The following is a 26986-nucleotide window of genomic DNA, read 5'->3' as shown; positions in this document are numbered from 1 at the left end:
TATCAACTGTAAAAACTTCTGTCCTTCTCTTTGCTTCATAATTCAATGAAATCTTTAAAATTAGCTAGTTTCGCTTTCCAAATAAAAGAGCACACACACAAGAACCAATTCTAGTAGTGTGAAATAGTGTTTAAAGCAAAATAAGTCTGCCACCATTCCACAGCACTGGTGCCTTTCTCCAGGGCTGTCTCAGTTAAGATTTTGTATATTTGATGGGTTTTAAATCCTCTCAACAGAGCTTACATTGCTATTAATTTTTAATAAAATGAAAGAGAAAATAAAATACCACACTAAAAACTGATATATCCTTTGCATTTCTTTTAGTTATTAAGGCTGTTTTTCTATTAAACTGGCAAACATTATTCCATGACGAATAAGAAATTACCATGAAATTTCTATCCATTTGATGTAGCATCTTTGACAATATTAAAATCTTTGATTATATCATTATATTTCAACCTTTTTTTGAGAACTGAATACTGTGATGATAAATTTCATTTCAAATGCTGAAGAATAAAAATATTCACCAAATGAAGTCATTTTTGTAATGGAATATAGAGTAAGGTAAAAAGCCAAAACTCTAGGAAGAGATTGTTTATATTAGATATTAAGGAGTTTTTAAAAAATTTTTTCTTATATTATTTTAGATAATATTCAATTGATCACCACCCACAATAAGTGTTTAAAACAAGAGAACATTACATCCTTCTCATGTCCAATTATATCACCTTCCACTATTATATTCCTTTATTTTTTCCTAAAAAAACCCCATTTTTTTTAGTTAATAAAAATCACTGACACTATATCGAATATTGTATTAGTTTCCTGAGGCTGCTATAACAGAGAATCACAAACGGGGTGGTTTAAATAACAGAATATACTCTCTCATAGTCCTGGAGGTTGGAAGTCCAAAATCAAGGTGTGGGTTAGCAAGGCTAGTTCCTCCTGGAGCTTGTCGGGGAGAATCTGTTCAATACCTCACTCCTAGCAGGTGTTCTTTGGATACTCTTTTTTTGGCCGAGGCACATGGGATCTTAGCTCCCCAACCAGGGGTCGAGTCTGTACTCTTGGCATTGGAAGGTAAGTCTTACCCAGTGGACCACCAGGGAGGTCCCCTGGTCCTTGGCCTGCAGATGAGGATCTCTTTATGTCTTCACATCTTCCCTCTGTACGTCTTTCTCTGCACCCAAATTTGCCCATTTTATAAGGATGCTGGTCATATCGGATTGGGGCCACCTAATTACCTCATTTCAACTTGATCGTTCGCCAAGACTCTATTTCCAAATAAGGTCACATTCACATGTAGTTGAGGTTAATTCAACCTCTTGGGGACTCCCCTGGTGGTCCAGTGGTTAAGAGTCTGCCTGCCAATGCAGGGGACATGGGTTTGATCCCTGGTCGGGGAAGATTCCAAATGCCATGGGAGCAAATAGGTTCGTGTGCCTTAGCTACTGAACCCGCGCTGTAGAGCCCATAAGCCAAAATTACTGAAGCCCGCACCTAGAAGGGCTTCCCTGGTGGCAGGGAGTATGCCCCTCAACAAGAGAAGCACTGCCCTGAGAAGCCCGCATACCACAACTAGCAAGTAGCCCACTGACCACAAGCAGAGAAAGTCGATGCGCAGCGACCCAGGACAGACAAAAATAAACAAGTAAATTAAAATGTTTAAAAGAAGGCCTTTTCTTATAAAAAAAAGAAAACCTCAACATCTCTTGATGGGTCCCAATTCAATCCACAGCAAATGTGACTGAAATTTTTCTCTAAATGAGTATCAGATTCATACGTAGTATGGTCCCGTCTTGGTTGTGTATGGTACTGAGAGCAGTCAGCGCCAACACTGGGGAAGCAAAGGGAGGCAGGGCAGCACATCTGGCTCCAGGATAAGAGACTGAAGGCTGGGGGAAAAAGGCTTATTATCCCACTAAAGCCAGACACAACGAGTATCTCAGACATGGTTATGAGTGAGATGCAGGTGGGAGCCCGTGCCAGTGGCGAATCTGAGCTCAAGCAGAGAGGAGACAGGGTGGGGACTGGAGGGCTCCTTTACTTTCTGAAGAGGCATCCAATGAAGGATGGGCGTCTAATGGTCTGGCAGATGATGGATCTGAAAATACAAACATACACAGAGAGATACAGAAGGCAAGGTGGAAGGGAAGAAAGCCAGGCTGTTGATGGCAACAATGAAAAGGGTCCCAGAAATTTATGGTCAAACTCCAGGTTGAGCAGAGCCAGAAACTCTATCCTGAACAGTGCTGAGGCCCAACTGTGTGTCGTGATCAATTCTAAAAGTGTTGCCAATAACTTTTTTTTAATTTTACTATTTATTTATTTTTTACTTTACAATATTGTATTGGTTTTGCCATACATCAACATGAATCTGCCATGGATGTACACGTGTTCCCAATAATTTTTATAACAAGAAACAACCGAACTTTTGGAATGCTTTTTTTTTTAACATATAAGGATGATTTACCCATTTTTAAGAGTTCCTTGGAGAAGGAAATGATACTCCACTCCAGTATTCTTGCCTGGAGAATCCCATGGACAGAAGAGCCCGGTGGGGTTCATGGTGTCACACAGAGTCAGACATGACTGAGTGAATGGGCACACATTTTTAAAAGTCCTACTCATTTGAATCCTGGTGCTTTTTCTAGGTGGGAGAGAGAGACTGTAGAACTTGAGGGAGCATAAGACCCTCGGCCTGCTTTCCTTTTACCACAGCCCATGATCTGTGGTGGCGTTACTACTTCTGCCTCAGGGGCAGATGTGCGGGTTGAGATCTCGGCATTTTCATAAAAATGTTGTCTAAGTCAATATTAACAATCATATTTGCTGCTTGAGAAAACAGGTTGAGAAAGGCAACCATCCTGCACAGAATCACTGCCCTAAGGCTGGGGCAGCTGGAAAATAAAAATATAAGGATACAAAAGCCTATGAATATTAGGCGGTGAGCAGGGCTACAGGGCTTTTTTCTTTTGAGCATATATACTGGTATGGTTCGAGGCCACCCAATGTCTCTAGGCTTCCCTGGTGGCTCAAACGGTAAAAAAAAAAAAAAAAACCCACCTGCGTGCAGTGTGGGAGACTTGGGGTCCTATGCCTGGGTTGGGAAGATCCCCTGGAGAAGGGAATGGCGACCCAATTCAGTATTTGTGCCTGGAGAATTCCATGGACAGAGGAGCTTGGTGGGCTCTGCATGGGATTGCAAAGAGTTGGACAGGAGTGAATGGCTAAAACAACAACAACGTCCCTAGAGGCATAGAATGAGAGTCTGAGTATTCATGGCAAGGATCTACATGTAACATGTGTGTCTCTAAAGCTGTACTTCAGCAGTGAAAATCTGTCCTGAGAATGTCCACAGACAGCTAGATGTTTCGAGCTGTATGCATTACCTGAGATGATGGTTCAGTGGGGCTGAGTGCCAGAGATACTTTCAGGGTAGATTATCTTGAGGATAGCAGATCAGACTCCCTTGATTTCTCAGATAAGGCATCTAGAGAATCTGTGAAATTGGTTCAATGCTCTCATTTGATGGGTTTCTGAAGTATCTGTGAACAGTTTTCAATGCTGACAATCACATCTGCTATTTGTGTATTTTCGACATCTTTGCTCTCATGGTTGGTGGTTCTTCCACACTGAGTTACTGAATTAGCCTAGAGGGAGCTTTGAGAGATTTCAGTGAAGGGAATGTGAAGTCCAGACTGAGTGAGTGAGCTCAAGTTTTGGATCCCAATTTCAAGACCCATGATGAGGTAATAAGTCTCTGTGGTAACACTTCAAGACAGGATCAGCCAAGGAGACCACTATTTCCTCCTGGATTTACTCTTCAATAATGATAATCAGGGGATGTTGAAATAGTTTAGGACCCTGTTTTGCCTAGCAGGCAAAACACTATTGCAGACTTGTGATGGAGTGATTCTGATCCAGAGGGATGGTATGGGGAGGGAGGAGGGAGGAAGGAGGGGGGTTCAGAATGGGGAACACGTGTATACCTGTGGCGGATTCATGTTGATGTATGGCAGAACCAATACAATATTGTAAAGTAATTAACCTCCAATTAAAATAAATGAATTTATATTAAAAAAGTAAAGAAAAAAGTCACCTATTTTTATTTTCTGGATCATAAATATGTTGCTCATCTATTATATTCAAACAATATAGAAATGTGTTATAAAATGCATCTATGTTTTCTACATTAAAAATAGAAATGGAATTTTTGGGAGACTAAGGTATGTTAGTAAATTTAAAAAAGATTTGTAAAGTGTCTCAAAATGTTAAAATGGAAGTGTTTGGAAAAGCACAAAGACATTATATATCACATCCCAAAGGAAAGCTTTAGTGTGACATTTTCAGAGAAACAGCCAAAAGCCATTCACAAGACTTGTGAAATCTTTCATTCAAATGAGGGCATGCAAGTGTTGGAGATTGTATCCGTCAAAGTTAGATGAGGCTGCACCATGGTAGTAAACAGACCCTGAAATCCCAGGGGCTTAGACAAAGTAATTTTCTCATTCAGGTGAAGTCCCCTTAGGGTAGAGTGACTCTCTTGAGCAGCTCCCCTCCAAATGCTCATTCAGGGAACAGGCTGCTTCCAACTCAAGATTTCACCATCTCATCATAATTCCTCCATGGCCATCATGGCAAAAACAGAGGTAAAAGGAAGGACTCAGCTGCTCCTCCAAGCTTCAGCCTGGAAGTGAGTACTCATAAACCACTGGCCAGAATTTGCACTTTTATAGTGACTGACACATAGCACTCAATAAGCGGTGGCTCTTATTACTATAATCATTGGAAAATAGCATTTTGACTGGCTGGATAAGAGTTTATTGTATATAATTTATTGTTGTTCACCCGCCTAGTCATGTCATTCTATTTTGTTTGTGTGCATGACTCTTTGTGACTGCAGCATGCCAGGCTTCCCTGCCCTTCACTATCTCCCTGAGTTTGCTTGAACTCATGTCCACTGAGTCTGTGATGCCATTCAACCATCTCATCCTCTGTCACCCCCTTCTCCTGCCTTCAATCTTTCCCAGCCATTGGGGTCTTTTCCAATGAGTCGGTGCTTCCCAGCAGGTGGCCAAAAATATTGGAGCTTCAGCTTCAGCATCAGTCCTCCTAATGAATATTTGGGATTGATTTCCTTTAGGATTGACTGGTTTGATCTCCTTGCTGTCCAAGGGACTCTCAAGAGTTTTCTCCAACACCACAGTTTGAAAGCACCAATTCTTCAGCTCTCAGCCTTCTTTATGGTCCAACTCTCACATCCATACATGACTACCAGAAAAACCAGAGCTTTGACTAGATGAACCTCTGTCAGCAAACTAATGTCTCTCCCTTTTAATAAGCTGTCTAACTTTGTCATGGCTTTTATTCCAAGGAGCAAGCATCTCTTAATATCATGGCTGCAGTCACCATCCTCAGTGGTTCTGGAGTCCAAGAAAACAGAATGTCACTTTTTCCACTTTCCCCCCTCCTCTATTTGTTATGAAGTGATGGGACCAGATGTCATGATATGAGTTTTTGAATGCTGAGTTTTAAGCCAGCTTTTTCACTCTTCTCTTTCACCTTCACCAAGAGGCTCTTTAGTTCCTCTTCGCTTTCTGCCATTAAAGTGGTATCATCTGCATATGTGAGGTTGTTGATTCCAGCTTGTGATTCATCCAGCTCAGCATTTCACATGATGTACTCTTCATATAAATTAAATAAGCCCCGTGACAATATACCTGTCACCTGATGTACTCTTGATATACTCCTTTCCCAATTTTGTACCAGTCTGTTGTTCCACATCCAGTTCTAACTGTTGCTTCTTGACCTATATACAGGTTTTTCAGTAGGCAATAAGGTGGTCTGGTATTCCCATCTCTTTAAGAATATTCCACAGTTTGTTGTGTTTCATCCAATGTGCGTCATTCGTTGTAACACAGTCAAAGGCTTTAGCGTAGTCATGAGGCCATAAGTAGGTGTTTTTCTGAAATTCCTTTGCTTTTCCTATGATCCAGCAGATGTTGGCAATTTGATCTCTGGTTCCTTTGCCTTTTCTAAATCCAGCATGGTCATCTGGAATTTCTCAGTTCATGTACCGCTGAAGCCTAGCTTGAAGGATTTTGAGCATAATCTTGCTAGCATGTGAAATGAGGGCAGTTGTGTGATAGTCTGAGCATTCTTTGGCATTGCCTTTCTTTGGGACTGGAATGAGAAAACTGACCTTTTCCAGTCCTGTAGCCACTGCTGAGTTTTCTAAATTTGCTGGCATAATGAGTGCAGCACTTTCACAGCATCATCTTTTAGGATATGAAAGAGCTCAGCGGGAATTCCCATCACATCCACTAGCTTTGTTTGTGGTAACGCTATGTGTGTTAAGTGTTTTTTTCTTACCAATTTGTAAATGTTCTTTATATAATAATTATACTAATCTGTTATCTTATTTGTTTCCAATAATTTCAAGTTTTAGCTTCTCTTTAATTAAATGAAGTCTTCAATAAATAATTTTTCTTGATGTATCAAATCTGTCAGTATTTCTGAAAGAGGGGAAGCTATTTCACTAGCTTCCTGTTTCCATGAGGGGACCTCCTGTCTCCTTCCCTGTTTACTTCTCCCCACAGAGAAGGAGCAACAATATCTCTGACTGGTGAAATCCTGAACTTTCATTTTCCCTAGCCTCTGTTCTCAAGTGCCATGCTGAAGTTCACAGGCACAAGCTTAGAACCCACAGGAGAGTCTGAGCATGAGCTGACTTTCAGCAACTAGGTGGTTATGATGAATTCTGTGAGATAACCGATTTGATTTGAACAGATATAAGCTCTGTTCCCCACCTAGCCTTAGCAATTATGATCTATTTGATTCCTGTATTTCTTCTGACTTGGTTCTGAGCTTGGAGCAGTGAGAAGATATCATTATCTTTCCATAAATCCCATCACTTTTCTTTGCGCTTTGTTCCATTGTTTTTATGTTTCAAAGGTCTTTCCCATCTAAGACTAAAATACATGCTTGCCTATAGTTTCTATTTTTTTTATAGTTTATGTTTAATTGTTTCTTATAAAATTTAATCTTAAAATAAGTCATTGATGTAATTAACATTACCATAAAATGTTTAAAAAATCATAAAAAGAAAAATTTAAATCACACAATTTTAAACATTCCTTCAAAGGAGTGTATATTGTATACAACACAATTTTCATACTTTGTATTTTCTATCTCCAAAATTACTGACATTTTGTATACACTTACTATTTAACCGGTTCCGGTGTATACTGTCAGTTCTTTTATATTAGGACTTCCTTCTTCTTAAAATTTTTACCTTTGATTTATCTCTTGTTGGGTTACAGAATATGGCATACAGGGAAACTACATTCACGTGTACTTTCTGAAGCTTGCATAGGTAAGAATATCTTCCAGTTGCTTCACATGGGAATAGAACTTACTTCTGTAGCCTATTCTGAAGTTTATAGCGGCCCACTCTCTTTCCCCTGCCCTCAAATCCCCTGGACTCTACTTGCTTGTTTGTTTCATGGCATTTTTTGTTGCAAAGGAGAAAAAAATGAGACTATCTAATTTTGCTTTCCATGCAGGCAATCTGTGTTTTCTCTTCAAATAAAGGTGGGAATCTGTCTTAATCTGAGTCGTTCAAAAAATTTCCTGAGAATTATCTAGTTATGGATCTTTCCTTTTATTTTTGACTAGAACATAAAGAGCTATTCAATCTGCATACTCATCGTTTGGGGGGGTCAAGAAAGCTTTCTTAAAATGTCTTTGGTTATTGTTTTCATTTTAGCTATTATCTACTCTATCTCAGAAACTTCCAAAGTTATAATGTCATTGTTTTCATTTCTGAGTCTTTCACCTGCATTTCGGGAAAATATTCCAAGTCTGCCTGCCCTCAACACCCCTGATTTAATATTCCGTGGTGTCAACTTTTTATACACTAGGGTTTTCCCTGTGGCTCAGTAGTAAAGAATCCGTCTGCAGTACTAGAGATGCAGGAGACACGGTTTGATCTCTGGATTGGGAAGATCCCCTGGAGGAAGGCATGTATTGTTGCCAGGAAAATTCCATGGACAGAAGAGCCTGGTGGGCTACAGTCCATAGGGTTGCAAAGAGCTGGACCCGACTGAAGTGACTGAGCATAAACACAATCTTGCTCTTTTCTTTTTCCCCTCTGTAGTTTAATTCTACCAATTAATTTCATTTCATTGAAATGAAATCTGCATTTCATCGAAAGCCTTCCTTACTTCATCTGGGGCTCACTGTCATCTCATTTGGTTTTATCCTTAAACTCTTCTGTCTTCTTGTATCTTCCTGAAGACACAAGGAATTTTTCTAATTGTTCCATTTATAGGTTTGTTTTTCAGATTAATGGTTTGTTTTTCTTTCATTTTCTACATCTCTCAATTGGGAATATTTAGTCCAGGTGTTTAAAGGCAAGCAGAATGCACAGTCTGCCCTTGGATCCGCTAGCTGGTAAGACTAGCACTCACTCAGTTTCAGCATCTAGCAGGCATTCTTCTAGGACTGAAATGGGATCTTCTCTTACTTTTGTTCATTCATTTGTTCTTAATTAATTTTTACTGGAGTATAGCTGCTTTACAACGTGTTAGTTGCTACTGTCCAGCAAAATGAATCGGCCATACACGTACCTACATCCCCCCTTTAGGACCTCCTTCCCGTTCAGGTCACCACATGTACACTGCCGATACTACATAGCAGACAAACAACTAATGAGAACGTATTGTATAGCACAGGGATCCTCTGGTTTAACTGATGCTTCCGCTTTGATCCACTCTTTAAAACAGCGAGTCTTCGGTGGTAGAGATCCTTTAGAAGCTTACCATCTTATCGACTTTGTCCTAGTTTTTAAAGGATAGCACTTCTGTGTTTATAATCTGACCCTAGTCTCTGCATGTTCATGTCACTCCTTACACAGAACTTCCAGATTTAACAAATAAGGGTTAACTTGTCCAGAACTGATACCCTGTAGACTAGTTTCCTAGAAATAGAGATGGACTCTGGCAAAGTTCCAAAGAAACCAGTTAGGTTTAGTGTTTTTAGGGCAACGAATCCTGACCTATAGCGAAGGCTTAGACCCTAGAGTTCTCTCCTGACAGGAAAGAGGTTGGGGCTCCCGAAATTACGAATGCCTAGGTGGCAAATCTTGTGACATAGCCTATGATTTTCTTTGCCATACTCTATGTGTGTTAGTTGCTCAGTCGTGTCTGACTCTTTGCAACCCCATGGACTGTAGCACACCAGGCTCCTTTGTCCACGGGATTCTCCAGGCAAGAATACTGGAGAGGGTTGCCTTTTCCTTCTCCAAACAACAAACAATCCTGTGATCGCAATCCCAATGCAGAGACCTCATCCGTTCCTCCATACCAATCACAGGGGAAGGGCTGGCTGATCTGACATCAAACGATGGATGCTGAGGTGACAGGGTAGAGCTTGTGTCAAGGCTCTGCCATGTCATGTTGTTATTGGGTCTGGTCCCCAATTATACCAAGAGTGTAACAACAGTTCCCTAAACACAGAGCATCCAATGGAAGGGCAATGGGAGACCTGCACACCTGCTCTGCTCCTGTCTCTCTGAGTTTTCTCAGAGCAGCGTGGCCCTGGTAGGCCTGCTGTGAGTGCGGCCGACCAATTACTTCGTTAGCATGGCAGTTGTCCCAGCAAACCGGGCATCTCTCCAGGCCAATAACATGGCCTTCTGGAAGCAAGTCAGGGGGGTTGGAAAGAAATCAAAGACCAAGATGGGAGTGGGAAGAAAATGCTAGTGATACTGTGGTCAGCCTTCAGGATGGCTGGCTAGAGATCATTAGCAGGAACTAGCTTTGAACAATCCTTAGCAGTGGAACCCCTATGGGGTTAGGGCTCTCAGTGATAGAATTCCTTTGGTGGTGTGTGTGTGTATGATATTGAAAGTAATTACCTAACACACAGTGGACACTTCACTGAGAGGAAAGCTGAACTACTGCCCCTCATAAAATTCATGCAAAAAAAAATGAAAGGGGGCATCTTCCTTACAATGGGTGGAGGATGTGTTAGGAAAAGGCTGACTATTACAAAACAGGATAAAGTGAAAGTGAAAGTCACTCAGACTCTTTGATACCTCATGGACTATACAGTCCATGGAATTCTCCAGGCCAGAATATTGGAGTGAGTAGCCATTCCCTTCTCCAGCAGATATTCCCAACCCAGGGATCAAACCCACGTCTCCTGCACTGCAGGTGGATTCTCTACTTTCTGAGCCACCAGGGAAGTAAGAACCTGCCTGCAATGCAGGAGACCTGGGTTTGATTCCTGGGTCAGGAAGATCCCTTGGAGAACGAAATGGCAACCCACTCCAGTATGCTTGCCTGGAGAATCCTGTGGACAGAGGAGCCTGGCGGGTTACAGTCCATGACATCACAATAATCAGACACGACTTAGTGACTAAACCACCACCGAATCTATGTACAAGACAAGAAAAGTGGGCTTCCAAATTCTACCTCCCTCTTGCCTAGAAAATCCCATGGACGGAGGAGCCTGGTGGGCTGCAGTCCACGGGATCACGAAGAGTCGGACATGACTGAGCGACCTCACTTTCACTTTTCACTTTCATGCAGTGGAGAAGGAAATGGCAACCCACTCCAGTGTTCTTGCCTGGAGAATCCCAGGGACGGCGGAGCCTGGTGGGCTGCCGTCTATGGGGTCACACAGAGTCGGACACGACTGAAGCGATTTAGCAGCAGCAGCAGCCATGAGATGAAGATGGTAAAGGGGACAGTCCTTTACAATGGTGTCTGTGTGTGTTAGTCGCTCAGTCATATCCGACTCTTTGCAATCCCATGGACTGTAGGCCACCAGGCTCCTCTGTCCATAGAACTCTTCAGGCAAGAATACTGGAGTGGGTTGCCATGCCCTTCTGCAGGGGATCTTCCCTACCCAGGGATTGAACCTGGGTCTCCTACACTGCAGGCAGATTCTTTACCACCTGAGGTACCAGGGAAGCCCATAGAGTGGGGCGTCCTGTGTTGGATCTGTCTTGCACTACCAGATGGTCTGGGGGAGGGGGAGCCATTCCACTGTAACCCTCCTTCTGGTTCCTTCTGCCCCCTGGCAAATCCCACTGGGATACACCATCCAGAATTCATCCAAAGAATTGGCTGTCAACAGTAAATTGTAGGCTCTGAACTGACCAAGCCAACCAGGACAACTCTTCTACACAAGTCCCAGTTACTAGGAGAATCTGGGATCAACGCTGTGGGTCTGGGTCAGTCTTTACTCAATCCCGGTACTACAGCTACAGATGAAGAACTCTGGAACTGGAAGATGTGCACTTCCTAAGCTGTTCCTACAAGGGCCTCCCCCTGCCTGTTCTCAGGGAAGATGATCAGCACCAAGGGTGGTCACCCAACATCTACTCTTATCATCCTTCTGCCTCCCGAGATGGGAGGTCTACATTCCAAGTCCATATGAGTTGAAATGGAAGAGATTGTTGGCAGAGTGAGAGATGCTGCTTGAAGCCAGCCCTCTTTGAACTAGGGGGAGACAGGACAGGACTGAGAGCTAGACAGAAATCAAGTGTTTCCTTGACCAATTCTAATCCTCCAGGTTAGCTCTCCCAAAAAACAGACTCAACTCTTACAAGACTCCAAGGAAACTGGCTGGTCTCAGTGCTAAGTTCATTAATTTGGTCAAAGGCAAGGCTTGGACTCAGATCCTAAATCAGTGGAAGCAAAGAAGGTAGGAGCTGAATTCTGAATGCTGATGTGCTCAGACCCACCAGTTCTTTGCTTACCACTAATAAAGGTGCAACTGCAAGACTTGGATCCTAGTTCCCTGACCCAACAACTAAACAGTGACCTGGCAAGAGAGGACTGAAGTTAAGGTTCTGGCACATAATCTTGTTATTGGTCCCAGACCATACCCAGGGAGAAGCCTGGTACTTCCTTAATCACAGCTCTTAGAAAACCATCTCTCTCCCAGACTCTGACATCCAGCCCTTCCAGACCTCTGTGTGCTGCTCTGGAATGTATGGGAATGTTTCCTACCAGCCCAGGGTCTGAGAACTTTCTCCAATGCTCCACCGATGTGGTGTGAATGCTGCTTATCCATCTGTCCTTCCAAGTAGGTGACAATTCTGAAAGAAGGACACGGCCTCTGATCTGCTACAAGTGTTTGTCAGACCATGAGTACTCCATGCCTGCTACCCTAGCAGATATCTGAACTGAAGAATAGACAGCCAGCCTTTGAGTCAATGGAAGCCAGTCCACATTGCATACCAGCACCATCTTTAGCAGCAGTGGAGACTACAGTTTGTGCTCTGGTCAGACGGTTTATTTGTGGGCTGAACAATGGCCCCAAATGCACCCAGGTGCCCAGTCCCCATTACATGGCTTCTGCTCATGTTCATTTGCTCTTTAGTTCCCCGAGGGTGCTGGAGCCATGCCCTGGACTGCAGCCTGGTTCACTGCGCTGTGACAAACTGCCCTTTGCCATCTGCTGGCTGGTACCCTGCTTTAACCTGAATGGGCGCCCTGGAACCAGGAGGCTGCCACCTGCCTCTGGGCACAGCTGCCACCTAGCTGTTGCTGCGGGGCCTCCATGGGGCTTGTCTGGACCCATCAGATCAGATATGCGGAAGCTACACACCATCACCTCAGGGGGACCCCATGTTCAGGTGAGCCCTCATGGCACTCTAGTCCCATATTTTAAGTAGTCCTAGTTTATCCTCCTAAGTACATTGAACTTATGAATGAATGAATGAACTTACAAACTTATAAACTGAATCTCTAAAACTTTCATCAATATCAACTCAAATCATTTTATCAATCAGGCAATAAAGGCACAGGTCTTGTGGCCAATGAACTGATTAAGGGCATAGAAAACTAGTTCAGATCTTTCAAAAAGGAGTTGCAAAAAAACCCCCAAACAAACACAATCTAACTTAAGAGTAGGTTTATAGACAAAACATCCTATTTATTATGGCATTTGGGTACATTTTATCATGCTGTAGGGTGGGGCATCTAATTGTGAGTGAGCCACTGACCCGTGAATGTAATCTCACAGCAGCCCCACCTTGATCACATTTTCCAAACTCATTTTCACTCTCAGCCACTAAGTTGATATGGTGCCCTGGTTGCTACTTGTATTAGTAACCATTCGTAAGTAGCTCTAACATTTGTTGAATAAGTGGATGAATAGAAGAATGAATAAAGAAAGAAAGAAAACAATTTATAAATCCTCCAATGCAAACATTCACAGATTTTTAAAAGTCAGAAGTTGTTGATTCATGGGTACTGAGATCCAGGTTTGCTAGATGAAAAAGTTCTGGAGACCAGAACTGTTGTTACACAACAGTGAGAATGCACTTAATACTACTGAACTCACTCACAAATAGTTAGGATGGTAAATTCTATTATGTGTTTTTTACAGTAAAAAATTTAAAAAATATCACATCAAGTTTTGAAAATCAGAAATAAAATGTATAGAAAAGTTCAGAATATGTCTGTGGTAGCTATCTGAAACTCAATGAGGCCACTCCTAAACTTTCATCAGGGTAGCCCTGGCTTCTTCAGCTTTAATTTTCATATATAATTTGTTACTTATTTCTTAAATTCTTTTTTTTGGGGGAGTCTGTAATTGAAAGTTCCATTGTTTGATTTCTCATAGTTGGAGAATTTGATGGTTCCAATTATAAAAACAAAATAAGACAGACAATATCTGAGGGATATACTTACAGTAGAGAATGAGAAAGTGCTAAATTACACTGTGGTGTATAATTTTGGGGAATTTTTACAGTTGAAAGTAAAGCAGTTCTTGGTTTGCATAGGGTGGTGGCTGCCAACACAGGCTCTGAAGCCAGCTGAGTCAACACCAGCCCCAGCACTGACAAGCTCAATTTCTTTGTGCCACAGTTTCCTCATCTTCAGAAAAGGCTAATCATTTTTTAAAAGCTTAAAAATAATCATTTTAAAAAGCTTATGCAAAGATTTTACTTTGAATTTTACATAAGCAAGAATTTATTCCATTTTTACAAACTGAAAAACTAAACTTTACTTTTAACAACAGGCTCTAGAGTTTTAACAAGTAACTTCTCAATTACAGTAAGTAATAACTCTTCAGTACATAATTCTATAATCACCTATATATGATCCCCACATTCAAAAAACAACCACTGTTAACACTTGGTTGGTACATAACACATACCAAATATAATTATATTTTACCTTGTGTTTGGATCTCATTTTCTCTTTAATGTACCATGAGCATTTTCTTAAACTGATATATATTTTGAGATTTCCTGTTGGCTCAGATGGTAAGAAGCTGCCTGTAATGTGGGAGACTCAGGTTCGATCCCTGGGTTGGGAAGATCCTCAGGAGAAGGAAATAGCAGCATTCCAGTATTCCTGCCTAGAGAATGTCATGGACAGAGGAGCGTGGCAGGCTACTGTCCAGGGGGTTGCAGGGGTTGCAAAGAGTCAGACATGACTGTGCAACTAACATTTTAACTTTCACTTTTCGCACAATTCAGAATAAAATCCAAAGTCCTCAGCTTGGCCTACAAGCTCCCATGTGATCCCAACCTCCTGGTTTAAACTTGGCTCCTTTCCTTTCATCCCCCACCTTCCTCACTGAGTTCCAGACAGTGCTGAGCCTTCACTTGGCACTCCCGACATCCTCTCTCTAAAACCTCTTCCTCCAGATTTTTACAAGGCTCACTCCCTCACCTTCTTCATGCTTCATCTTCTAGAAGGTGAAAACTGTATGTAAAGTAGCAACTGCTATCTATTCCTTTGCCTTATTTTTCATCACAGCATTTACCACTAGTTCATACGTTATAACAGATACGAATGGTTAAGGCCTGTTTTTCCCAGTACAATCTTAGTGTCGCAAGGAAAATATTTTGTCTATCTTGCTAGCTGTTTTATCTCTAGACATTAGGTCCTAAACAAACACTTGCTAAACGAATGAATTTGGCTCTAATTTGTAATTTCGTGACTGCACTGAACTCTGTTGCATAGGTATCGCTTAATGTTGCTAACCCTTTGCTTTGAGACATCCTAAATTGTACTGTAGGGACTTCTCTAGTGGTATAGCAGATAAGACTCCATGCTCCCAAGGCAGGGGGCACCGGTTCAAGCACTGGTTGGGGAACTGACATCCCATATGCCACAGGTGAAGCCAAAAAAAATTTTTTTTTTGCTATGGATATGCTCAAATATATTCTTTTAAATACTCTTGGATTGTTCCTTCAAGGTGGAATGAATGCAGCAGCTTCCTAACCATTCCCGCTTCCTCTTCCCATGGGGTGTCTCACAGTGAGACTCCTATCACACTCCTTTCCTTAGACCAAAGAGACAGAAGCCCAAACTCTGAACCCAAATCTTTCCATACACACTCAGTCCCAGTCACTGCTCAGAAATATACTTGCCACTTTAACCAAGTTGCTGCACCTATCATTTTCTCTAATTTTGCTTTGGTCTATGTAGTTCTGCCTTACAGAATATATTCCTGTTTCTTTACCTGCCTAAATTACATCCATCTTTCATGTCCCCCACAAGTCCCTTCTTTTTTCTTCTTTTTTTACATCTTACTCTTTTTTTTTTTTTTTGGCCTCTCTGGGTACCATGTGGGATCTAGTTCCCCGACCAGGGATCAAACCTGTGCCCCCTTGCATTTGGAACCTGGCGTGTTAGCCACTGGACCCCCAGTGAAGTCCTCCCCAACCAGTTCCTTCTGGTTCTGTCTTGCCTTCCTTGAATCTAGTACCTATGATCTCTCACTTCTTTGAATTGTTCTGCTCTTCTTCATACCTATCACCCAAGAGAGCCCTTGACCATCAGCCACGTTCCAGTACCTACCATGCTGTAGAAAGCAATGTGCAATTTCCTGAGGCATGAAAGCCTTTTTGTCCCCTCCTTTCTCAAAGTCCTAGGCAGTTCTAGCCATAAAATAGCAAATATTTTCTAACTTAACCCTATTGCCAAAAACTCATGGAGATGAGAGTGCTTTGAGGGGAGAAACAGAATTAGTTCTGATCAAATATTTCCATCTTCCCATATATTTGGTTTGTAAATGATCTAACCACTATTCTTCCACAAATAACTTTAATTCTTAAATTTCTACTCACAATCTTTATTAAACCACCATAAGAAATATGTTTCTGATGAATTTGTGGTTTTGCCTCAGGCTTTGGCTTGTCTTAATATAATATTATTAAGCATGACATTATTTATAAAGAAATATTTCCTTCAGAAATTATTATAAAACCACAACAAATGGTATCTAAGTTATAGAGATTGAATATATGGGATTTGGCATGTCAGGAAAATCACCATGTGTGTCTTTCCTCTTTTCCATTTTCAAACATGAGAAATCAAGTTAAAATGAATGAAAAGGTCTACACGAAAGGAAAAATAATTTGAAATGGTGCAATGGGGAGGAAAGATGTACGTGGAAGACTGGGAAGAAGTTCTCTCTCTGTGATGCTGCTGCTGGGAACTCTAGGCTGAGTACTCAGCTGGGGTATGAGAGTAGCAATATAGAGTGTGAGTCCAAAGTCACATCCCTTTGCTTTTTAATCTCAATAGCTTACATTCTTCCCAGGTGGCACAGTGGTAAAGAACCCACCTGCCAAGGCAGGAGACGCAAGAGGCTCAATTCAATTCCTGGATCAGGAAGATCCCCGGGGTGAGGAAATGGAACCCACTCCAGTATTCTTGCCTGGAGTATCCCATGGACAGAGGAGCCTGGCAGGCTACATACAGCCCATGGGGTAGCAAAGAGTTGGACAAGACTGAGCACACAGCACACACAACTTACATTCTTAACACCAAGCCTCAGGTCTTTTTCTCCACCCCTACATGCTTTCTGGTTACCTGGACTCAAGAGCCTCCAAAGCCCCTAGGGCACCCTGGCAAAGGGCTACTCACCATCCTCCTCGAAGAGCAGCCCCATGTGTCCATGTGCCTCGGCTTCCTTCTTCCCACCGTCAATTTTGATGACTTGAGCAATCTTAAAACATCGTTCATAGAAGTGGTTTCTAACCCACTTGTCTTCAGAATTATTGAAGTAACAGGCCAGAGCATACAAGTTATTATAGACCTCTTCAAAGTATTCTTCAAAGAGAGAAAAACATCAGAAAATGCATTAGAAAAATGTCTCAAGGCACATCTCTTAAAATGGCAAACCAATATAGTGACATTTAGTTTCTATTTTTCTTTAAAAGCATGATTAACTATTTAAAAACTGGAAATGTAAAAATTAATGTGTTTTAACTATTAAACTAGTTATATTAATTAAAGGATGTACACATGAGAAAAACAAAAAAAAATCTTTTGAAGCGCTTAGACTGATATACTCTTTGGTTGATATAGTAGTCTTTATATAAGACAAAAACAGAATGGTGTCTGCTAGCAATGGGCTCAGTTCTTTTGGAATAAATGACTATATGGTATCAGCAAGTACTTATCCCACTGAAGATTTGAAAAGTATTTAGAGATTCCAGAGAATGCAATGTTTCCTAACCATGGCAAAAAGATAAAGGAAGAAAGCAGATGAAATCTAAAAATATCAAGGTATTTTCACCCAAAAGAAAAAGTAAGCATGCAGCTTATAGACAGATACAAGAAATGATGATCACTGTATGTTCCATACACTTTACAGCACCGTTCCTGACAGTACAAGTTACTAGCAATGTTAAGAAACAGTAGATTTCTAGCATGATCTTTTCTATGGGTATCTTCTTCTGCTGAAAATGTGTTAATACTAGTCATCTCTCTCACTCAGGAAGTTACTAGTTTATTAGCTGTCAGTTTATTAAATCCCTCTTTTTTTCCCCTAAAGTGGCAAATATCTGACCTATTTGTACACACAAAAAATATACTGATAAACTATGAACCAGTCTTACAAACTTCATTGCAAACAGTCATAAACTTAAACAAAAATGTCTGTGCTAAATGGTACTTCTCTCTTGTAGATTTCATTCTATTGGTGGACATGAAAAAATACATAATCTTTGCATTTCTTTGCATTTGTGCTAAAAACACAGTCATAAGTAAATGGTAGGGTATGGATTACCCTTCCAAGGACTTTTTACAGCAATCACTATCTGTTGGAATTAAGTGATATTAATTGCTCACTACTATCAGAAGAGTCAATCTATATATGCCTGAAATAATTACAATTATGAAAAGCATTACATATTGCCCACTGGTACTCCTATATGATTAAAGTCAAAAGGCTGAGAAAAAATTGACAATAGGCTGATTACAACAAAAATTAACTTTTGAAAACTGTACATAAGTCACTCCAATGTTCCCAAAGAAATTTAAGACCTACGTAATGTCAGCTTTTACACACTGTGTGTGCTGTGCTGTGCTCAGTCGCTCAGTTGGGTCCAACTCTTTGCACACCCATGCAGCCTGCCAGGCTCCTCTGTCCATGGAAATTTTCCAGGCAAGAATACCGGAAAGTGTAAGTGAAAGTCGCTCAGTCATGTCCGACTCTTTGCAACCTCTTGGACTATACAGTCCATGGACTTCTCCAGGCCAGAATACTGGAGTGGGTAGACTTTCCCTTCGCCAGGGGATTTTTCTAACCCAGGGATCAAACCCAGTTCTCCCACATTGCAGGCGGATTCTTTACCAGCTGAGCCACAAGGAAAGCCCAAGAATACTAAAGTGGGTTGCCATTTTCTCCTCCAGGAAATCTTCTTGACCCAGGGATCTAATCCATATCTCTTGCGTGCCCTGCATCGGTGGGTGGATTCTTTATCACTATGCCCCCAGGGAAATCGCTACTTCATAATTCCATAGGAAATTAAGATTTATCTCAAAATAAGTTTTAGAACTAAAAATTAAAGTTAAAATACATTCTCCCTATTCCCCAGTTTTGAAGGAACTGGAGATTCTGCAGAGACTTTCTCCCTTTTAAAGGTTATTCACAATAAGCAATAGCTTAGGTGAAAAGTAGGGGGTAAAACCCTGAGCAATTTATTTAAAAGAAATACTCTCATTTCAGAACTGATTTCTCTTGTGCTTTATCTTTCCATTCTGGACCTGTGCCTAATATGAATAGAGCATTAAAATCTGTTTTGTAATATTTTATATTCTTACTCATATATAGTGACTGAAAGTGAAAGTGAAGTTGTGTCCGACTCTATGTGACCCCATGGATTGTAGCCTGCCAGGCTCCTCCACCCACGGGATTTTCCAGGCAAGAGTACTGGAGTGGGTTTCCATTTCCTTCTCCAGAGGATCTTCCCGACCCAGGGATCGAACACTGGTCTCCTGCACCGCAGGCAGACTCTACCATCTGAGCCACCAGGGAAGCCCACATACACAGTGATTAGAGAGCTGGTATTTTTAAAACCTGTGAATAAAACGTTTCGTATCTTCCATTTTAGAAAGTCACACAAAGAGCTTTAAAAAAATATGTATGCAAACCTAAAATAATTTTCCATTTTTCAGTAATTAAGCTTTAATAGAAAAACAGTTTCCAACATTTGATAAACTTTTTGGTTTTGCTTAGAAGCTATTTAGATTACATATTTAAAGACTACTTGTCAGCTAAGCTATTCTTCTATGGAAAAATTGAAAGTTTTGAACCTTTGAATAATACAAACACATGATTTATACCCTTTACATTCTAAACAGCCTTTTCTCCTTGCTTGCACAACATTTTCTCAAATTGTCAGCAGCTATATTAATAAGATGAAAATCAATTTTATTGTTGATTTATTTCTTAGACCAATATTCACTATGCCACCTTAAAAGGAGATCTCATGATGAAATAAATTTGGAAAGTGCTCCTACTAATTTCTCTCTTTCAGTGAAACACACGATACATTAACATGTCAAAGGCTCTGATAAGTCCTGCAACAAACCAACCTGCTTAATGTATATGTTAATTCACATGGTTGTTTCTCAAACTTATTTCACCAGACACTCACTTTTGTTTTTCTTTATATAAACTGTATAAACATCCAGTGGGACTCTGCTTGAGTAAAACATACTTTGGGTATCTTAAATAAATGTTATTAGAGAAAAAAACTGCTGCTTAACCGTTGACAATAATTTAAAGTCAAGTGTAAATAATGTTTGAATTATCTATTGATTCGGTTACCCATTACCATTATTGCCATCTCTTCCTCAGCCCCATGGGGCACCAGGCCCTAATCATGTTACAGATGGTACAGAGATGACTCACATTGGGTCATATAAGAATGGTATCAGGGACAAAGAAATACTATGTAACAAATGGAAAATGATCCAAAAAGAATGCTCGGCTTTCTTTAAACAGTTCTTTGCTATAAAACAGAAAATGATATTTTGAAAAGTAATTTAAATAACTCTGGGTTTCTGCTTTGTGAGTCTCAAGAGACAGAACTGACCTGAGATGACTATTGTTAGTTCCATAGCTTTGATTAAATGAACTTCATTGTGACCCTAGAGTGACGGTCTTTCCAATGAGAAGCAATAAGAATACTCAAAGATACGATGCTGCTTCAAGATAATTGTCTCCGATTCCACAACCATATGGGGTGAAATCGTCCAGGAACTATTAACAGATTTCTATATTCTAGATTAAGTGTGTGGTATACATGGGTTTTAAGATTTAGAATTAATTCAAGTTAATAAGAGTTTCTATACATATTCCCTGCACTACTTTCTAGGACATTCTTAAATTACAGTTTTTCTCCTATAAAGTTCATGTGTTAAATGTGAAAAAATTACACATTTCTTTTTAAAGAAGCATATAAATGTTTACTTGTCCTTCAACTGATGTATTTCCAATAATTTTTTTTGCAATAATTTTAACTTTTTGTATTTTAACCAGGCAAAAGCCACAGCATTTTGAAGTCAATAACCCTACAGAAGAGTTGTTCTGAGCAAGAAGTAATTTTATTCCATTTATCAAATAGAACCTTAGTTACCAAGAACATGTGACAAACTACTCAGTAAGAAAAATATTTCATTACTTGTACATGTGTATAAGACATTGGCTATTATGAAGCTTGGACTTTTTAAATTGGGGGGATTGGAGAATCATTTTAATTTATATATAATATAATTACTTTTTCAAATAAAGTATTTTTCTACCTTCAAATAGATTATTTAGCATTCTAGTTTCTTTATAATTATAAAATGCTTTATAAGTTTCTTTTATGATACTTTATGACTACTGATGTGTTTGGCCTAAATTTATACTATTATGCTACTAAAATGAATGCTTCTATTTAAAATGTTTAATGAATCAAATTAATTCAACTTGAAAAAAATGACTTATAAACAAATTTTATCTTGATCAATTCTATTTTCAGTGTAAATATCACCTCAGAATTTGGGCCTGACCTAGAAAATAAGTTTTTTTACAGTAGCATTTTAAAATTTAAAACAGTTAATTTCTTGAGAATGTATATGTAAATCACATTTTAAAATTTACCAAAGGACTCTTTTCAAAGTCAATTCTGTAGTTAAATATTTTCATTACACAAATAATCACCGCTTATCTACGCATACACACATACACACACAAGTTCACTTACGTATTGTGCTGTCCAATGAAATAGAGACATTTTCATGGTGGAGCTTAAAGCTTCTCTCTTTTTGAGTCCAGTGGTATTTTCACACAAAAAATGTCAAAGAAGAAGACAATTGAGAATACTAAATGTATATGCCAAATTTGGGGATTTCCTTTCCTTGATTGTATAAAATGACCAATTCTGGACATGTAACTAAGAAATACTTATGACAGTGATATCATATAACTGTAGTAGATTGAAACATATTGACCTTCCGGAAAAATTTACAATATCAAAAAAGGAATTAATGAGATGATGTGATAGAAAATAAAAAATTAACAATTTTATTCATAACTATGGATTATAGACTTTTCCTGTCTCCTCACAATTCACTAATAAAAATTCTCTGATAGAAATTTTAAGCATAGAACTTAAGGATAAAACCTTCAAATTCCATTCTATAAATACTAGAAAATAAGTTTAACTGGCAAATTACAATACTCTGCAAAGGGCTCCTCAGTGAAAGTCAATATTCAGATTACGTATAAAGAAAAAAACTATATAAAGATGTCTAATTAATGACACCAAAGATTTTAATACTTTGGGAAGCCCTGGAGATGTTACTAGGTGCTATTTGTTTAGTGTCTACCCAGGCTTAGAGTGACATCGCCAGGACGGCCATGTGTCTGGGCACTCTTGTGGGTCAGCATTCTCTACTGTCCATTCCATGAAGATGCTTGGTTGACTAGGCTGAATTGTGCTGAGGTGTCCTAATGGTCTTAAATTCACATATGAAGCAACTGGGGACTTGCCCTCAGGTGCTCCCTGTTCTGGTTTCGGTGGTGCTGTTTCCCCAAACCCCTCCACGTACCTTTCCTTTCAGCTGTCTCAGCCCTGGTCAGGTAGTAGTAGAAGTGATCCAGCTTGTCGGGCTGCTCTTCCAGGGGTCTCTGTGCCCAGGACAGGGATCGGACCCTCGCAGCCTCCCTCAGGGCACCCCACTTCTCTGTCAGAGCGAAGAACTCGGTAAAGGACTTATGATAACCATCCCGCAGCATCTCCACACAGACGTTCTTCGTGTACGAGTTCCGGTAACTGGGAATAAGAATCAGAACACTGAACTCGTTATTTTAATCCTTCAAATCGTTTGATTTTTTTGATCCTATAATAATTAAAGGTTGGATCATGCTGCCTTTTTTTTTTCCTCAGTGAAAGGGCTGAAAGCTATCTCGACCTCAAACACTTATAATTGAACAACTCCAGTTTAATGAAAGATGCCAAGAGCTATCTAAATATAGTAATTTTAGGGAAATTACATTATAAATATATCAGTTCCAGAGCTGAGCTCCCTTTGATAAGGACAAATAAGCTAGCTGACAGATGTCTCAGTCCATTTGGGCTGATGTAGCAGAGTATGAAGTCCATAGGGTCGCAAAGGGTCAGACACGACTGAGCAACTGAACAACAGAATACCACTAACTGAGTAGCTTATAAACAACTGAACTTTATTGCTCACAGTTCTGGAGGCCAGAAGTCTAAGACCAAGGCTCCAGGAAGGTTGCCCCTTCTGGTTCATAGCCTGAACTTTCTAGTTGTGTCCTCATATAATGTAAGAAGCTAGAGCACTCTCTGGAGCCTCTTTTATAAGAGCACTAATCCTATTCATGGAGCTATTTCAAATCCTGAAAGATGATGCTGTGAAAGTGCTGCACTCAATATGCCAGCAAATTTGGAAAACTCAGCAGTGGCCACAGGACTGGAAAAGGTCAGTTTTCATTCCAATCCCAAAGAAAGGCAATCCCAAAGAATGCTCAAAATACTGCACAATTGCACTCATCTCACACACTAGTAAAGTAATGCTGACAATTCTCCACAGAGATGTTATGGGGAGGGAGGTGGGAGGGGGGTTCATGTTTGGGAACACATGTAAGAATTAAAGATTTAAAAATTAAAAAAAAAAAAATAAACACGTTAACAAATTTTAAAAAAAAAAGAAAAAAGAAAATTCCCCAAGCCAGGCTTCAGCAATATGCGAACCGTGAACTTCCAGATGTTCAAGCTGCTTTTAGAAAAGGCAGAGAAACCAGGGATCAAATTGCCAACATCCACTGGGTCATGGAAAAAGCAAGAGAGTTCCAGAAAAACATCTATTTCTGCTTTATTGACTATGCCAAAGCCTTTGACTGTGTGGATCACAATAAACTGTGGAAAATTCTGAAAGAGATGGGAATACCAGACCACCTGATCTGCCTCTTGAGAAACCTATACGCAGGTCAGGAAGCAACAGTTAGAGCTGGACATGGAACAACAGACTGGTTCCAAATAGGAAAAGGAGTGCATCAAGGCTGTATATTGTCACCCTGCTATTTAACTTCTTTGCAGAGCACATCATGAGAAATGCTGGGCTGGAAGAAACACAAGCTGGAATCAAGATTGCTGGGAAAAATATCAATCACCTCAGATATGCAGATGACACCACCCTTATGGCAGAAAGTGAAGAGGAACTAAAAAGCCTCTTGATGAAAGTAAAAGAGGAGAGTGAAAAAGTTGGCCTAAAGCTCAACATTCAGAAAACGAAGATTATGGCATCTGGTCCCATCACTTCATGGGAAATAGATGGGGAAACAGTGGAAACAGTGTCAGAGTTTGTTTTGGGGGGCTCCAAAATCACTGCAGATGGTGACTGCAGCCATGAAATTAGAAGATGCTTACTCCTTGAAAGGAAAGTTATGACCAACCTAGACAGCATATTCAAAAGCAGAGACATTACTTTGCCAACAAAGGTCCGTTTACTCAAGGCTATGGTTTTTCCAGTAGTCATGTATGGATGTGAGAGTTGGACTGTGAAGAAGGCTGAGTGCCGAAGAATTGATGCTTTTGAACTGTGGTGCTGGAGAAGACTCTTGAGAGTCCCTTGGACTGCAAGGAGATCCAACCAGTCCATTCTGAAGGAGATCAGCCCTGGGATTTCTTTGGATGGAATGATGCTAAAGCTGAAACTCCAGTACTTTGGCCACCTCATGCAAAGAGTTGACTCACTGGAAAAGACTCTGATGCTGGGAGGGATTGGGGGCAGGAGGAAAAGGGGATGACAGAGGATGAGATGGCTTGATGGCATCACTGACTCAATGGACGTGAGTCTGAGTGAACTCCAGGAGTTGGTGATGGACAGGGAGGCCTGGCATGCTGCGATTCATGGGGTTGCAAAGAGTTGGACACAACTGAACTACTGAACTGATTAACTGAATCCTATTCATGAGTGCCCCACCCTCATGACCTAATCACTTCTAAAAACCCCATCTACCTACACTTCCAGGGAATGGGATTTCAATATATGAATTTTAGGAACACAACATTCAGACCATAGCAATTGACAATAACCAAAAATACTTAATAAGTTACCCTCCCACCCAAACAACACAAAAAGCCAGTAACGCAAACAAAATTTAAATGTGTCACTGAATATCAAATCAAAGCTCTATTAAGTGGCTTCCCTGTATGTTATGAAGGTTCATTCATTCATTCATTTATGCAGAAAGAGTTTATGGATATCTCTTGCTAAATATATTTTAAAAATTATTTTCAGTTAGGATTAAGTGAATGACGTGTTAGATTACTACTTCATTTCTAACAATAATAAATCATATGCAAAGAGATAAAATGACAATTGAAAGTTGTTGTTGTTATTTTTCAGTCGCTCAGTCGTGTCTGACACTTTGCAACCCCATGAACTGCAGCACTCCAGGCTTCCCTGTCCCTCACCGTCTCATGTCCATTGAATCAGTGATCCCATCCAATCATCTTGTCCTCTATTGTCGTCTTTTCCTCCTGCCTTTAATCTTTCCCAGCATCAGGGTCTTTTCTAATGAGTCAGCTCTTTGCATTAGATGGCCAAAGTATTGGAGTTTCAGCTTCATCATCAGTCTTTCCAATGAATATTCAGGGTTGATTTCCTTTAGGATTGACTGGTCTCATCTCCTTGCAGATCAAATACACTATTCAAACAATTGAATAGTGTATTTATTTATTCAATCAATAGCTATTGAGTTTCCTATTAAGTGCTAGGCACTGTTCTAGATCAAATAGAGTCAATACCCTTGTGAGGTGTATATTCTAGTGGAAGAACACAACCAACAAATAAGTAAACAAATCATAAATAATTTCAGAGCATGAACATTGTTATATAAGGAAATAAAGAGTTATGGAATAATAGCTGTGTGGTGGCTATTAATCTATTAAGCAAGTAATCAGAGGCCAAATGATATCACTTTTTACTAATTATTTTACATTTTTAAATAGGGGACAATTAAATATTTAGAACTGACAAGATGTGATATTACTATCAATAAACATTTCAGTGTGGAGTGGTTACAGTCTAGAATTAAAACCCCTGAGGTTCAGGCCATTTCTTCCTAACCTTTCAGGACTTCACTTCTTCTCATCTGTGAAATATATATATTAATCTTTGCTATACCTATATCACAGGATTCTTCTAAGAACCAAGCAAAAATATGTACATGAATATTCTCTGAGAAACATGATGAAGTCCAGCAACACACTCACCCTATAGAGTTTAAAAAGCAAACAAAACAAAAATGCCCAGGTGCCATACACCCAGAATTTTTTACTCAGTGGATCAGCTTTGCTCTAGAACTAAATACATACAGTGATAAGGAAGGGAGTAGGAAGAGGGAAGTTAAAAAAAGGGGAGGGCAGAACCCATATTGTGGAGACTTCAGAGCACCGTAATAGTTTGGACTCCAAGCTAAGAGTGGGATAGAGTCATAGACGTGTTTGAGTCTGGGAAATGACTCAGTGAGATTGTACTCAGTTCAGTTCACTCACTCAGTCGTGTCTGACTCTTTGCGACCCCATGAACTGCAGCACACCAGGCCTCCCTGTCTATCACCAACTCCCGGAGTCCACCCAAACCCATGTCCTCTGAGGCGGTGATGCCATCCAACCATCTCATCCTCTGTTGTCCCCTTCTCCTCCTGCCCACAATCCCTCCCAGTATCAGGGTCTTTTCCAAGGAGTCAGTTCTTTACATCTGGTGGCCAAAGTATTGGAGCTTCAGTTTTAGCATCAGTCCTTCCAATGATGATCTCCTTTAGGATGGACTGGTTGGATCTCCTTGCAGTCCAAGGGACTCTTAGGAGTCTTCTCCAACACCACAGTTCAAAAGCATCAATTCTTTGGTGCTCAGCTTTCTGCATTGGGTTGGCCAAAAATTATTTTGAGTTTTTCTATAAGCTGCATGGAAAAACTCAAACAAACATTTCAGCCAATCCAATATATTAGAAAAATTACTTGGAAGTGGATTCGCAACTGAATTGCAATCCTCCTCAACCTAGTGGCCAATGCAAGGCACCTACTGTTACAGGACTAGTCCATAAAGAGAGTAAGGAAACCACATTCCCAGGTCCACAAGTCAAAGGCCACCATCTTGTCAAAACAATGACCAAAAATATTTGAAATGGAGAA

General features: G+C 40.2%; 1 protein-coding gene across 1 annotated transcript in view; it reads right to left on the bottom strand.

The window, feature by feature from the left end:
* Positions 1-26986, bottom strand: part of TTC29 (tetratricopeptide repeat domain 29) — a 248518-nt gene that overhangs the window by 190107 nt on the left and 31425 nt on the right. Inside the window, exons 3-4 of the mRNA XM_068990160.1 lie at positions 22374-22597; positions 16911-17096 (exon numbers count right to left, since the gene is read on the bottom strand). Of these exons, the coding sequence (XP_068846261.1) occupies positions 16911-17096; positions 22374-22597 (410 nt within the window). The remainder of the gene's footprint in view (positions 1-16910; positions 17097-22373; positions 22598-26986) is intronic.

The sequence above is a fragment of the Capricornis sumatraensis genome, chromosome 17, assembly GCF_032405125.1.
Source record: "Capricornis sumatraensis isolate serow.1 chromosome 17, serow.2, whole genome shotgun sequence".
Taxonomy (NCBI): Eukaryota; Metazoa; Chordata; class Mammalia; order Artiodactyla; family Bovidae; genus Capricornis; species Capricornis sumatraensis.
Note: the sequence above shows the minus strand (reverse complement) of the source record. Positions and strands in the feature narration are given on the sequence as shown.